Source organism: Hemiscyllium ocellatum, chromosome 37 (assembly GCF_020745735.1).
Source record: "Hemiscyllium ocellatum isolate sHemOce1 chromosome 37, sHemOce1.pat.X.cur, whole genome shotgun sequence".
Classification (NCBI taxonomy): Eukaryota; Metazoa; Chordata; class Chondrichthyes; order Orectolobiformes; family Hemiscylliidae; genus Hemiscyllium; species Hemiscyllium ocellatum.
The window spans coordinates 15,652,690-15,667,478 of record NC_083437.1 but is presented as its reverse complement, the minus strand read 5'-3'; the positions used below and the strand labels follow the sequence as shown (position 1 = coordinate 15,667,478).

The window sequence follows — 14,789 nt, the reverse complement described above, 5'->3', positions numbered from 1 at the left end:
ATGTAAAATCGCCACCCTCACTCTAATGTTAGAAACTAAACAGAAAAGGCTCTTGTGATGCAGTGATAAAGTCCTTACTTCTGACCCTGGGTTCAAGACCCACCTGCTCTCGAGTGCGTTATAGGAAAGACCGCCGTGTAACATCTGCCTGCCTAAAGAAGAACAGGGGGCCCACGCAGTCATTTGGGCTCTGCTGATGCCTCAGCTAAAAAATGTAATTGTACAGACCTGTAAATAGGAACGATTACTCTGTTTTGGTATGCAAAGAAATGGAATTTTTACATATGTATAGCATGTCCACTTGTATAGATCATCAAAGTATTTTATGAATAAAGTATATTTTTGAAATTAAAAAAAAGTGTAATATCTCTCAGCAGTTTGAGAAGAAAGTAGATAGATATTTTTCTTGTGCTGCTCAGAAGGAAGGAGCAGCAACTAGATCAGAGATTGGAGATGAAGGTTAATTCTATATAAAAAAGAAGCTGCCTTTAACTGGGGAGGAGGAAATGCTTCCGCCCATATCAAAGATGGCGTTGAAGCAGCACGGCGGGACGTGCCCCGCAATGACGTCACTGCCTTCCGGTACAGTCATGTGACGGTGCTTGCAATCAGGTGACTCGCGGAGCGAAGGTCGCGGCTGTTCCCGGGGCCGGGGTAGCGTGTCGCCCTGGTTGTGGTGGCGGGTGTCCTGCCCAGCTCCTTCGGCCTTCCCGACCCAGGCCAGCCCGCTGCTCCCACCGGGCCTCCCATCCAGGCAGACACCCATTGCTTCCCAGTATGGCCCATAGTGATGACCAAGTGCTGGAGAAACTCAGCAGGTCTGGTGGCCTTTGTGGAAAGAGAAACCAGTTAATGTTTCCAGTCCAGTCTGGGGGTTTTTTAGAACTGGGGGTGGGGGGAGGATGTGCTTTAAATGATGGGCGTGTGTACTATTGAGACTATAAGCTGGTGTGATATTTACTTTAAAGTAAATTCCTGATGAAGGGTTTATGTGCAAAATCAGATGCTGCCTGATGTGCTGTGCTTTCCTAGTGCCACACTTTATGCTGTGTCAAGGAGTGCATAAAGCATGGACTCCTGGTCAACATCTGACTAAAAATAATATAATTGGTCATTAACTTGATTGCTGTTAAAGGACCTTGTATTCTGGTTTGAAATGCTTGCCCATGTAACAGTGCAGTTTCATGAAAAGTAATCAATAGATTGTGTTTTGAAGCCTTCTGATTATAAGGATACTGTGTAGAATCTGATCCATGTGGCTATGCTTCCTCTCTGAGCTGTGATAGCAAAACTGCAAACCTATTGTTGTCCATGTTTAATGATTTTTGATTTTTTTTTCCATCTTTAATATATTGTCATTCATTCCTGAAGAAGGGCTTATGCCTGAAATGTCGATTCTCCTGCTCCTTTGCTACCTGATCTGCTGCGCTTTTCCAGCAACACACTTTTCAGCTCTGATCTCCAGCATCTGCATTCTTCCGCATCTGCATTCCTCATTTTCTTCCTGTCATAATTACCCTTTTACTTTGTCCAAAATGGTGCAGAAAGGGACTTTGTGTTCAGACTGGGAGAAATTTGTGCAAATGCAGGTAAACTGTGGGAACACAAGATCACCACAGGATTGGGTAGGTGAGTGAGAATAGGTTTTGAAATGAGGCTGTACATAACCAATGCATAATTGCAAGTTGATGTTGTTTTTGAGTCATTATTGAAATGTGGGTCCAGCAACTTGAGCCCAGTGATTCTGACACTCCAAGGTTACGGTGTTCTGTGAAAAAGCAAGTATTTCTAACTGTATAATGAATTTATAAATTAGACAGACCAATCTGCAGTCTTCAGAAGACACCTGGCTAAGTATTTGAAAAGAAAGTGTTATTTGGGCAATTGCAATTAGAAGATACTGGACAACTCATCTTACAGAACTGATGTGAGAGAGAGAGAGAGTACTGATGCACTGCTGTCATTGTGGGATTTCTTCCAGTCTGAAATGTACTGTCTTTAATGGCTTCTTTTTCCCTCATTGTCAGCTGCACTCCTCCCTCCTTGAAGTTATTAAGACCCTTGCTGCATGTGCTCCCATACCTTGTTGAAGTGTATTCTTTTAACAGTGAATGCTGTCTGTCCATTTTCAAGTTAAGTAGAAATTGTAATTATAATTAGATATAATCTATGGCTAATTGTAGCTGTCCTTAATCTGGCCAGATTGGTATTAATCAACTCTGCACATGACCATCTTGATCTACCTTGTCTAACCTTTCTGCTGGTGATGTATCTATATCAATTTCAATTGCAAAGCATTCATCTATAATTCAACATGAAGGTTTAGCCCATTGTGTCTGTCAGTTCTTTAAAAAGGATTGCCCAGTCCCCTCTGATTGCAATTGCCGAGCAAATGTTCCCTTTTCAAATACTTAGCCAGTTGCCTTCTGAAGGATGTGTACTATTGTCTTGTTTACGTAATCATTATACTGTTAGAAATACTTTTGCAGAATACTGTAATATTGCTGTGTCAGAATCATTGCGCTCAAGATGGAGGGCCCACACTTCAATAAATGCATCAATGTACAATTGTAAGTTATTGTTGATATGGTAATATAGAGCCTCATTTTAAAACCCAGTCTCACTCACCAACCAATCCTGTGCTGATTTTTGTGCTCTGTTTGCCTACTTTTGTACAAATATACAGAGTCATTTTCCTTCCTCTGATGCAACTGCACACTGGTCATCAGTAACTCCAATTTCCTACATTGCAACAGTGAATACACTTTAAAAGTATCATTGTCAAGTACTTCAGGATGTCCTCAGGTTGTGGAATTTGTTATCCCTCTTTCTTCCTTACCTGCACTTTTGAACATACGTGGGATTTGTACCAGATGAGTCTCTGTTTCCCTTTCATCTTTTAAGGCATTCCTTAAAGCTTTTCATTTTCAGCCCTAAAATGATGTGGTGTTGGACTGGGGTAGACAAGGTCAGAAGTCATTTGATGCCAGGTTATAGTCGAACAGATGCATTTGAAATCACAAGCTTTCAGAGTGCTGACCCTTTAGTCAGGCGCAGTAACAAAGAGGCAGCCCTCTGAAAGCTTGTGATTTCAAATAAACCATTTGGACTAGCCTGGCTTCTATCTTGCCCTATATGTAGCTTGATGTCAATCTTTATAATGCTGCTTGTGGTGTTAAAGCTGCTAAGTAAATGCTATTTCCTTTTTTTGTTCAAGTTGTTGATAGCAGGAACTGATCCCCTCATTTTTATGTACAAGGGTTTGCTAATATTTTCCATGTAAGAATGTGCATCCAGTCTGTCAGTCACAAGGACCCCAAACCCTACAATCTTGTCATTGAACATCAGGCCACTTGCTACTGTCTGTGCCTATGTTTTAGTTTTTGTTTGCCTGTTTGAAGTTAGGAACTTAGAGTTTTGGAATTGACTTATCCGTGCTGATAGCTCAGTTGTGAATAATTACTGAAAAGAAACTTGAGATGTATGTGAAACAGCAGGGACAGGGTGTCTGTCAAGACGATTTGTTTGGTGTAGGTCAATAAGCCTAGAGATTAAACTCAATTTATAGTCTTCTGTCACCTAAATACCAGATGGTGCTTGTTTTGTTCCTTTACTTGTAGCAGTCGCATGAATATTTTTAAAAAAATTCTTCGTCAATTTAATGCCTCGAAGTCTCTGAAACATTTTTTAAAAGCATTTCGCATACAATGAATTGTTAAAATACAAAAATTCTTTTGGAGGTGAATGTTAAACATTTTGGCTATGTTCTCAGAAGGACAAAATATGCAGGCAGTTCATTCAACTGAAAGGGAGAGGAAAAGGGTTAACCTTATGGGTGGGATTCTTTGAAGCCAGCTGACTCAGCAGCTCTATTCTGTGCAGCGCTGAACATAAACCAGCTTGGACATGACATTCTCAAAAGATCCATTTGTTCTACTCCTTTAGAGAGAACCCTCAGTGCTTCTCGTTTGGAACTGGACAGTGAACAATTTCGGTGACAAACTGGTCCACAGAGGCTCCTTGTTGGAGGGGAACTGACCAGGCACATCAGCCTGATTGAAGCCCTCTGTGAGTTTAAATGTTTACCCAGTGTGATACAATTTATTTCTCAACTACCACTCATCTACTGAACAATGGTGAACTATCTCTAGCAGCACGTTCCTCAGCCTAAGTTTGAGCCACGGCATGGTATTCGCGCTGCTATCTTGATCCATGTGATCCCTCGAACTTCAAGAAATCTGTTTTCTGAGTCCAAGCAACCTAGTCCGTAACTGTTCTGATCTACTGCTTAGTCTTATTTGAATTATTGCACCCCTGTGATGAGGTGAAAATGTGTTGCTGGAAAAGCGCAGCAGGTCAGGCAGCATCCAACGAACAGGAAATTCGGCGTTTTGGGCATAAGCCCTTCATCAGGAATTTTGGATGTGGCCTGACCTGCGCTTTTCCAGCAACACATTTTTCAGTTCTGATACTCCAGCATCTGCAGACCTCACTTTCTCCCCTGTGATGAGGGGTTACTTCAGTGCTGTTGCCCCTTCAGTAAGTAAATCCTAAATGAAAGCCCCAAGGTATGTTGGTACCAGCACCTTGAAATGTATGCACCACCATAGCGGATGAGGCTTTTCCACTTTATGTACTCTCACCTGCCCTCCAGCCCTAACCCCACCCCCCCATAAAATAACTGGAGAACACCGAACATGGGGCTCACAATGATCAATATGAACAGCCCTGATTGAGTGTGGTTCTCTAATTGGCACATGTTTGGAGACTTAGTATTATTCGACGGTGCTGTGGGGAAATGCACGATGACTGTAACACTTACTAACTGAGCTGAAAATGTGTTGCTGGAAAAGCGTAGCAGGTCAGGCAGCATCCAAAGAGCAGGTGAATCGACGTTTCGGGCATGAGCCCTTCAGGCATTCCTGCTCTTTGGATGCTGCCTGACCTGCTACGCTTTTCCAGCAACACATTTTCAGCTTTGATCTCCAGCATCTGCAGTCCTCACTTTCTCCTCGAAGACACTTACTAACTGCCTTTGCTGAGCTGCTGCTCATTTCAATGCCCCTGAAAGATCAGAGCCCAGAGTGATGATGGTTAGCTTTGCAGCCCTGCTTCAGTTGAAACTGAGTACTTGGTGGGAGGGAAGAAGGAGCACAAAAGTAGTTCTGAAGCCGTTCTGAAGAAAGGTGACTGGACCCGAAACATTAACATTGCTTTCTGGCCCCAGATGCTGCTAGAGCTGCTGAGTTTTTTTTTCCAGCAATTTCGGTTTGTGTTTGTGGCACAAGTACACACTCAACTTGCAATGTATTCTATTTTGCAGTAATCCAGTGCCATGGCAGGATCAAATTCTGAATGGTCCCAGAAAGTAGCAGCGTTCTATGCCAGTCCGTCACATTTTCTTGCCAGTACAACAACTGAGAACTTTGTTTACGATCTCCTGAGGGTCCTGGCAGATGAGAAGATCAGTGAAAACGTAAAGGTATGACACCACCCTGTCATTTGCCTTCCTTTCCTGATTTAGAGAAAGATTCTTGGTTTGCTGTATTGAGAGAGCACATGGATTGACTTTTGATGCTTTAATTTTCTCTGCTAATTTTGTAAAATTCACAGTTTAAGATGCAATCTGATACCTCGGCAAAGTGGCCATTTGTCATGTTTCAGCCCAGAGATCAGCAGGCTGTTTTAATCTCCCAGCTGAGGCCTGTCAAAGCATCCTCCACTGTATACACTCATTGTGTTCTTTTCATCTGGGTAGCAGTTGGGTGGGGGCGGGGGAGGGGAGGTCAACTGGATCCCCTGTTTATTGCCTGAGCTAATGCTGATTTCCTAAACGTTGACCAGTTGTTGAAACTGGGATCTTCCTGGAGTATGTAAAGCCTCACTGCACAGCGTGACAGCTGAATTATTGGGAAGATGCCTCCTTTTGCTGTAAAACTGTTTCCAGTTAACAAGTGTAAACGTGCAGTCTGCCAGGGATCAGGTTCTGAGTTAATCTTATTGGCTTTCAGAGGTCACTGAATCAAAATCTTTAAAAACCAGTGGGCAATGATAAAGGAAATACTTCAGATTACACTGGGATAGTGGTGCTGCCATTGCAAAATTCAGGCAATGAGGTTGCATTGTCCTGTAGTAATCTTTCATCTACTCCTTTACAAAAATTTTAAACAGTTGAATCACTTAATCTGTTTTTCTCATTTGTCACATCTAAGCCCTTAGTATATATGTTTACTTGCCAGGGGTTGGTTGGTTGGTTAGTTGTCTGGAGAGTAAAAAGTGAGGTCTGCAGATGCTGGAGATCAGAGCTGAAAATGTGTTGCTGTTAAAGTGCAGCAGGTCAGGCAGCATCCAAGGAACAGGAAATTCGACGTTTCGGGCCAGAGCCCTTCATCAGGAATGAGGAGAGTGTGCCAGGCAGGCTAAGATAAAAGGTAGGGAGGAGGGACTTAGGGGAGGGGTGTTGGAGATGTGATAGGTGGAAGGAGGTCAAGGTGAGGGTGATAGGCCGGAGTGGGGTGGGGGCGGAGAGGTCAGGAAGAGGATTGCAGGTTAGGAGGGCGGTGCTGAGTTCAAGGGAATCGACTAAGACAAGGTAGGGGGAGGGGAAATGAGGAAACTGGAGAAATCCGAGTTCATCCCTTGTGGCTGGAGGGTTCCCAGGCGGAAGATGAGGCGCTCTTCCTCCAACCGTCGTGTTGTTATGTTCTGGCGATGGAGGAGTCCAAGGACCTGCATGTCTTCGGTGGAGTGGGAGGGAGAGTTAAAGTGTTGAGCCACGGGGTGGTTGGGTTGGTTGGTTTGGGCGTCCCAGAGGTGTTCCCTGAAGCATTCTGCAAGTAGGCGGCCTGTCTCCCCAATATAGAGGAGGCCACATCAGGTGCAGCGGATGCAATAGATGTGAGTGGAGGTGCAGGTGAATTTTGGCAGATATGGAAGGATCCCTTAGGGCTTGGAGAGACATCACTAACCTGCATGACCGCAACACCTCAGGTGTCTCCGCCCTCACGCCGACTTGCATCATCACGCGTAACCCCGCCCCCACGTCGAATTTCGTCATCATGCGTAACCCCGCCCCCACACCAAGCTTTGTCACAACGCCGATCTCTGCCCCTGCCCCTAACCCCGCCCCCACTCCCAGCTCCAGTCCCACACCAGGTCCTAGCTCCCAACCTTGCCGGATCTTCACCATTCCTCCAGACCTCCCCCTCTCTGAGGATGAAAGATCAGTCCTCAGCAGAGGCCTCACCTTCATTCCCCTACGCCCTCGGATTAATGAGTTCAACACGTGGCGAGATATTGAACAATTCTTCCGCCGCCTTCGCCTCCGTGCCTACTTTTACAACCAAGACTCCCGCCCACCCTCTGACGACCCCTTCTCCCGCCTCCAAAACACCCCGTCCACCTGGACACCCCGTGCTGGCCTCTTACCCGCCCTCGATCTATTTATAGCCAACTGCCGCCGCGACATTAACCGACTCGACCTGTCCACCCCTCTCACCCACTCCAACCTCTCACCCTCGGAACGTGCAGCCCTCCACTCCCTCCGCTCCAACCCCAACCTCTCCATCAAACCGGCAGACAAGGGAGGCGCGGTAGTAGTTTGGCGCACCGACCTTTATACCGCTGAGGCCAAACGCCAGTTCGCGGACGCCTCCTCCTATTGCCCCCTTGACCATGACCCCACCTCCCACCACCAAACTATCATCTCCCAGACCATCCATAACCTCATCACCTAAGGGGATCTCCCATCCACCGCCTCCAACCTCATAGTCCTACAACCCCGCACCGCCCGTTTCTACCACGTGCCCAAAATCCACAAACCTGACTGCCCCGGCCGACCCATTGTCTCAGCCTGCTCCTGCCCCACCGAACTCATCTCCGCGTACCTCGACACGGTTCTGTCCCCTTTAGTCCAAGAACTCCCCACCCACGTTCGGGACACCACCCACGCCCTCCATCTCCTCCATGGTTTTCGCTTCCCCGGTCCCCAACGCCTTATCTTCACGATGGACATCCAGTCCCTGTACACCTCCATCCCCCATCACGAAGGACTCAAAGCCCTCCGCTTCTTCCTTTCCCGCCGCACCAACCAGTACCCTTTCACTGACACCCTCCTTCGACTGACTGAACTGGTCCTCACACTGAATAACTTCTCTTTCCAATCCTCCCACTTCCTCCAAACTAAAGGAGTTGCCATGGGTACCCACATGGGCCCCAGCTATGCCTGTCTCTTTGTAGGATATGTGGAACAGTCCATCTTCCGCAACTACACTGGCACCACCCCCCACCTTTTCCTCCGCTACATCGATGACTGTATTGGCGCTGCCTCATGCTCCCACGAGGAGGTTGAACAGTTCATCAACTTTACCAACACCTTCCATCCCGACCTCAAATTCACCTGGACTGTCTCAGACTCCTCCCTTCCCTTCCTAGACCTTTCCATTTCTATCTCGGGCGACCGACTCAACACAGACATCTACTATAAACCGACTGACTCCCACAGCTACCTGGACTACACCTCCTCCCACCCTGGCCCCTGTAAAAACTCCATCCCATATTCCCAATTCCTTCATCTCTGCCGCATCTGCTCCCAGGAGAACCAGTTCCAATACCGTACAGCCCAGATGGCCGCCTTCTTCAAGGACCGCAGAGTCCCCCCAGACGTGATCGACGATGCCCTCCACCGCATCTCCTCCACTTCCCGCTCCTCCGCCCTGGAGCCCCGCCCCTCCAACCGCCACCAAGACAGAACCCCACTGGTTCTCACCCACCACCCCACCAACCTCCATATACAGCGTATCATCTGCTGTCATTTCCGCCACCTCCAAACGGACCCCACCACCAGGGATATATTTCCCTCCCCTCCCCTATCAGCGTTCCGCAAAGACCACTCCCTCGTCAGGTCCACACCCCCCCACCAACCCAACCTCCACTCCCGGCATCTTCCCCTGCAACCGTAGGAAATGCAAAACTTGCGCCCACACCACCTCCCTTACTTCTCTCCAAGGCCCCAAGGGATCCTTCCATATCCGCCACAAATTCACCTGCACCTCCACTCACATCATCTATTGCATCCGCTGCACCCGATGTGGCCTCCTCTATATTAGGGAGACAGGCCGCCTACTTGCAGAACGCTTCAGGGAACACCTCTGGGACACCTGAACCAACCAACCCAACCACCCCGTGGCTCAACACTTTAACTCTCCCTCCCACTCCACCGAAGACATGCAGGTCCTTGGACTCCTCCATTGCCAGAACATAACAACACGACGGTTGGAGGAAGAGCGCCTCATCTTCTGCCTGGGAACCCTCCAGCCACAAGGGATGAACTCAGATTTCTCCAGTTTCCTCATTTCCCCTCCCCTCACCTTGTCTCAGTCGATTCCCTTGAACTCAGCACCACCCTCCTAACCTGCAATCCTCTTCCTGACCTCTTCGCCCCCACCCCACTCCGGCCTATCACCCTCACCTTGACCTCCTTCCACCTATCACATCTCCATCGCCCCTCCCCCAAGTCCCTCCTCCCTACCTTTTATCTTAGCCTGCCTGGCACCCTCTCCTCATTCCTGATGAAGGGCTCTGGCCCGAAACGTCGAATTTCCTGTTCCTTGGATGCTGCCTAACCTGCTGTGCTTTAACCAGCAACACATTTTCAGCTCTAGTTGTCTGGAGAGCTGGTTTATTATACAGAGCAACACTAGCCATGTGGGTTCAATTCCCGCATGAGACGAATTACCATTAAAGACTCTCCTTCTCAACCTCTCTCCCCTCGCCTGAGGCATCGTGACCCTCAGATTAAACAGTCATCCATCATCTCTCTCTAATGGGAGAGCAGCTCTTTGGTCCATTAGGATAATGCTGACTTTACCTTCTGTCATTCTCTGTATCCTCAATGTGCTGACATTAAGTCTCATTGGACCCTCTTCCCATAGCAATTCATTCATCCCTAAAGTGTAACTTTCGGGAGTTTTTTAATGCTAGCCAGCATCTGCCCAGTCTTTGAATCTACAGCCTTTCAGAATTCAAGTTTGGTATCAGCTAATCACTGCCTCTTTATTTATCTCACATCTGTTCTCGTGACCTCCACATAGATTGCGTTCAGTGGGATCTGAGCTTCTCAATTTGGTCACCTGATCTTAAGAAAGATGTGGCAGAGAGCTGTACAATGATTGCTCAGGGTCTGTAAAAATTTCTTGTCTGAATTTGCATTTCAGATCCAGATTCTCGGGATAATTCAGGAATTCCCAGGATTGCTGTTCACCAACTCTCTGGTGGCTGAGCAGGCAGCAGAGTCAATCTTCAGCATCTACTCACAGCTGCCCCTTGTACCCAAGTCCGTCAATCTGAAATGCCACTTGCTGCTTTCAGTCACCACTATAGTCATTGCCACTGATCACCTGACCAGCAATGCGAAAATATTGAACAATCTGATGAGCCAACTGCTTGATACAGTGTGTGACACTAATGATCGCAAATACGGGGGACATTTCAGGCCCCTCAGGGCCCTAGCGTGCGACTGCCTTCGAGAATTTGAAACATGTCACCCAGGGCTCCTGTCAAGAAAACTGGAACTTCTGCATAGCCTCCAGCAAAAGGAAGTCAGTCCGCTGCACCAGGCCTACACGCTGCTGTATATCCAAGTGTTGAAAAATGCAGTCCGCACACTCTCGCGGTCGCGTAATGTGTCAGATGGAGCCATCCGAGAACTGTTGACAAGGAACGAGGAAATCAAATGGAAGGTGATGGAAAAGCCACAGGATTTATTAGCCATCGCCACAACCACCAATCTGACTCCATTACCATCGACCATTGAGACGAAGGAGTTGAAGTCTTCAGTGACTCTGCTGTTGGAGGAGTCCTTCCTTCTAACTCCAGTATCCCAAGCTGCTGTGTTTCACGAATTGATCCAGGTGGTCCTTATGGTGCGCTCGCTTTCTCCAGCCATTTTCCGATCCCAGTTACTGCGTTTGTTTGGGACAATGGATATCTCCTTGATGCACAGCATGCTGCACATGAAGGCAAGCTTCACTGATAGTCTCTTCAGTGCCGAGGATGAGAACTTCCTGTTGAAGCGTCTGGTCTGTATGGCCCAGCATCCACTGCTCAGCAATCCTGTCAAGCTCTTCTACATGGACTGCTTGCTTCACTTTCCTGAAAACCGCCCCATTAACTCTAACCTGGAAGAGAATCTTCCAGTTTTGTTCACGCCAAAGATGGCGGCTTGCCTTTTCCCCACACTTTTTAACGACAGCAGCACTATGATGTCTCGTCTCAACCTGGTGAGTCTTATGTGCCTTGACAGTGCTGAGGAGGAAAGAGGACTTGCTGAGATCTTTGATTACCTTGTGTCCTTATACAAACTGGTGGATGCCAATGGGAGCCGAGGACATACTGTGACATTTTTCCAAGCCGTGTACATATTTGTGAGTTGCTTCCATGCCAGTGAAATGTATATGTCAGAGTTGACTCAATATATGGTTAAGTTGTACCAGAGGCATTGCACCTTAGCTCCACACATGATTAATCTCATAGACAGCATTCAGCATCTCTTGGAGGATTCCAAATGGCCTGTTTCACTGGGGGAGGCTTTGCGCAAGCTGATTGTGGAACTCCCGCCAAAGCAACTGTCTCCTCATAAACTCATATGGCACCTCAAGGTCCTAGCAAGAGTGGCCAAGGAACCCACCATATTGCAGAAGACAACAGTTCAGTTTTTACTGAATGTTGTTCAAGCTTCCGACCTGTGCAGGCAGGGTGAGTGGAGAATGGGTAACTCAGTGCTGTCAGTGTGCAAAAGCATTCTGCATCACCAGAACGTGGAACCCATCTTCAGTGACCTTGCAGACCTCCTGCAGCACGTTCATGCCCAGTTCCAGGACATTGACATTCAGGACCATGCCCATTTCTATTATGCCTTACTCACCTGCCTCTCCCACGAGAAGCTCGCAGGAATCGTGGCACCGGGGACAGGGAACTGTATTCGGGCAAAGGCGCGATCGCTCTCATCCCTAATGTCAGAGAGTGCAGGTCACTCCATCTCTGTTCTTCCAATAAAACACCCAGTACTGAAACTCATTCCAGTCCCAGAAGAAGGTTCTTCCAACCGTGGTCCTGCTGGAGACATGACCGTGAAGGACTTTGAAGAAGATTCCTTGCAGAAATACTTAAACCAATTCCAAAATGTCGGATTTGCTTCTACCATTGTGATGAAATTCCATTTGACTTTTGCCGAGAAAGTCGATCCCGAGTATCACAAAATCTACACTGTGCATCTCTGTTTTGACCTGAGGAGTACCCACTACGAGCCACTGAGTGATCTCCATGTACCCTGTCTCTTCCTGAGCAGAACCCCTCACGTTTTCTCCTTGGCTTTCAAGCCACATCTACCTTTTCCCGTCATGTTACACACGAGGGCAGTCTTTACCAAGGAGGACGGCAGTACGTGTTGTAGCCAGCTTGAACCTGTTGACATCGGTTTCGCCCGCTTGTTCCTGGCCCTTCCCGTTCCGACAAATTGGCCGCTGGAAATGAAGGCTCGACTTTTTAACCAGTTCTGGGAATCCTTGCTCCAGACTGGATCCAGCCAGTCCGTTCTCAGTCGCTTCTGCTTTACAACAGTTCAGAGACCTCTGAGTGAACTCGTAAACCTGCACTTTCAGAAATATGTGGTTTCGCAGCAGTCAGACCCAGAGTCCTACAAGGCTTTTCTGTTCCTACCCCCTCGAGTCCACCTTTTGCTCAGTCTGGAGCAGGCACAAGATATGGCAAAGGTTGATATTGTTACTGATAACTGGCAACTTTTACCTTTCATTAATTCTTACCTGATTGACATAACGTCTGAAAAATAGCTGCTGCAGACTTGTCATCTGAACACAGTGCAGCCATTAAACTCTTTATGTTTGGTACCATTTTGAATGTACTTCCTTATTCAAGCGATGAGGTTGTCTTCTGAGGATTACTGCCGAGTGTGTAATGTATGCTCTAAGTTGTTGAGAGTGCAGAAGTTTGAGACCATTGCTAAGGTAATACCCGTTCTGTTTCATTTTAATGCAAGTGAGTCTTAAAGGCCTAGTATTTACTCGATGCAAGAAGATTTGATGCCCAGAAAATTCCCAGTTTGAACATTTCCCAGGCTGGGGTGAATTAGGTACGATTAATTCAGGTCATTATAGAACCTAAGTAAGAAATGCTCAAAGGTTGGATAACATCAAACTGTCCAGGTTTCCAGTTGGTGAAGCAGTACTGCCCTTCGACAATCAATAGATCAATTGGAAAAGATAGGATACATGTTGGAAATGATGCCCGTTGTAACTGCAGAGTCTGTTGCTTCCTGTCCAAACTGACACATGAAATACATTGTGTTAGGTAAGGTACAGGAGGGCAGTTAGTGCCACTGTAAGTGGATTGTATTTGATACCTTCAGAAGTGGAGGGATTGACAGTGATGAGGAAAATAAATTGTTCAGCTGCATCACAGCTACTGCACAGCAGCAGTGACCCAAGTTCAAGTCCACCCCCAGTGTGGAGTTTGCACATTTTCCCCATGTCTGCTTTGGGTTTCCTCTGGGCGCTCCAGTTTCCTCCCACAGATCAAAGATGTGCAGTTTAGGTGGATTGGCCATTGTTAAATTGCTCATATTGTCCAGTGATGGACAGGCTAGATGGATTGGCCATGGGAAATGTGGAGTTAGGTAGGATGCTTTTCGGAGGGTTGATGCTGACTCAATGGGCTGAATGGCCTGCTTCCACGCTAGGGATTCTATGATCAATCAATATTTGCCAATGTTTGCTATTTTCCTTTTCACCTAATTTGATGTTTTAAATATGGGGAAACAAATATTTTTATATAAAGCTTGGTACTTCTGTTATTTGTAGTTTCCTTGTAATTTTATTCTAATTCTGTCACATTCTGAAGGGAAGCCATATGAGAGGATGGCTATAAAACAATATATAAATCCAGAGTTTGGAGCATACAAAGCCTCTACTTTGATAAAGCCCCATTCCTTTTTTCTCCTGTCTGAGATACTAAACCAGAGAGGTGTCTGGCCTGCTGCGTTAATGGGGAAGTTGCCTGCTGTGGTAATGCATTGGTCACTGCTCAGTCTGAGTGTCTCTGAGCAGCTGTCCGACTCCCCTTCCACACCAAATCAATCTGTCTTTGTACTGTTCTCAGGATAGAGTTGGAAACCAAGGGAGCACGGCTGACTTCAGGGCGAAACGAATACAGCATGAAATTCCAGTTGTGGCCTTACTGAAATAACGATTTAGTTTTATCAGCATCTACTCGAGCTAAGATCCTCTATGTGCTCCCATCGATCTGTGTGAATCAGCAGTGGGGTAATCATTGACTACGTTACATAACTCTTAACTTGTCAAGGCATTCTCTTGAAAAATGAACATATGAATGGGCCTATTTCAACTCAATAACTGATAGCCAATGTGTGTAAATGTCCTTACTGTCTCCAAAGAGAGGGGCCTCCTTATTAATAAATATAGTTTCTAGTACATGGAAACGTGCTACATCAGTGTGAAACCAATTGCGAATTCTCTACAGCCATACTATTGTTTATCTCTCCCCGGTCTGAAAACCAGTCACACTATTCTGTTTCCTGTAATTCAGTAACATTTGTATTGATTCTGCCAATGCCACATTTATTCCACACGGCTCAAATTTGAAGATTGTGATGTGGCATGTTATGAAATATCTTTTGGAAGTCCATGAAGGCTGCATTAATTTTACTTGCCACATCTCTCCCCCCTCCTGTGCAGTTTTTGATACTTCAGCACTAA

The 14,789-nt window shown here is 46.7% G+C and overlaps 1 protein-coding gene across 5 annotated transcripts; it reads left to right on the top strand.

The window, feature by feature from the left end:
- The first annotated feature begins 624 nt into the window (after positions 1 to 624).
- ap5b1 (adaptor related protein complex 5 subunit beta 1) lies at positions 625 to 14,549 on the top strand. 5 transcript variants are annotated; one of them, XM_060852200.1, is made up of 4 exons: positions 625 to 818; positions 3,946 to 4,068; positions 5,324 to 5,482; positions 10,215 to 14,549. In XM_060852200.1, the coding sequence occupies exons 3-4, from the start codon at positions 5,336 to 5,338 to the stop codon at positions 12,846 to 12,848; spliced, it is 2,781 nt and encodes a 926-aa protein (XP_060708183.1). In that variant the 5' UTR covers positions 625 to 818; positions 3,946 to 4,068; positions 5,324 to 5,335; the 3' UTR covers positions 12,849 to 14,549. The 5 variants fall into 5 exon arrangements, with proteins under 5 accessions (XP_060708183.1, XP_060708186.1, XP_060708184.1 ...); XM_060852203.1 differs by lacking the exon at positions 3,946 to 4,068 and having other exon boundaries at positions 625 to 775; XM_060852201.1 differs by lacking the exon at positions 3,946 to 4,068.
- The last annotated feature ends 240 nt before the right edge of the window (positions 14,550 to 14,789 follow it).

Excerpts from the sequence above, each read along its gene's own strand:
- ap5b1 (XM_060852203.1), top strand. The coding sequence starts at position 5,336 with ATGGCAGGATCAAATTCTGAATGGTCCCAGAAAGTAGCAGCGTTCTAT. Across the intron at positions 5,483-10,214 it reads AGATCAGTGAAAACGTAAAG|ATCCAGATTCTCGGGATAAT; the intron begins GTATGACACCAC and ends TTTGCATTTCAG.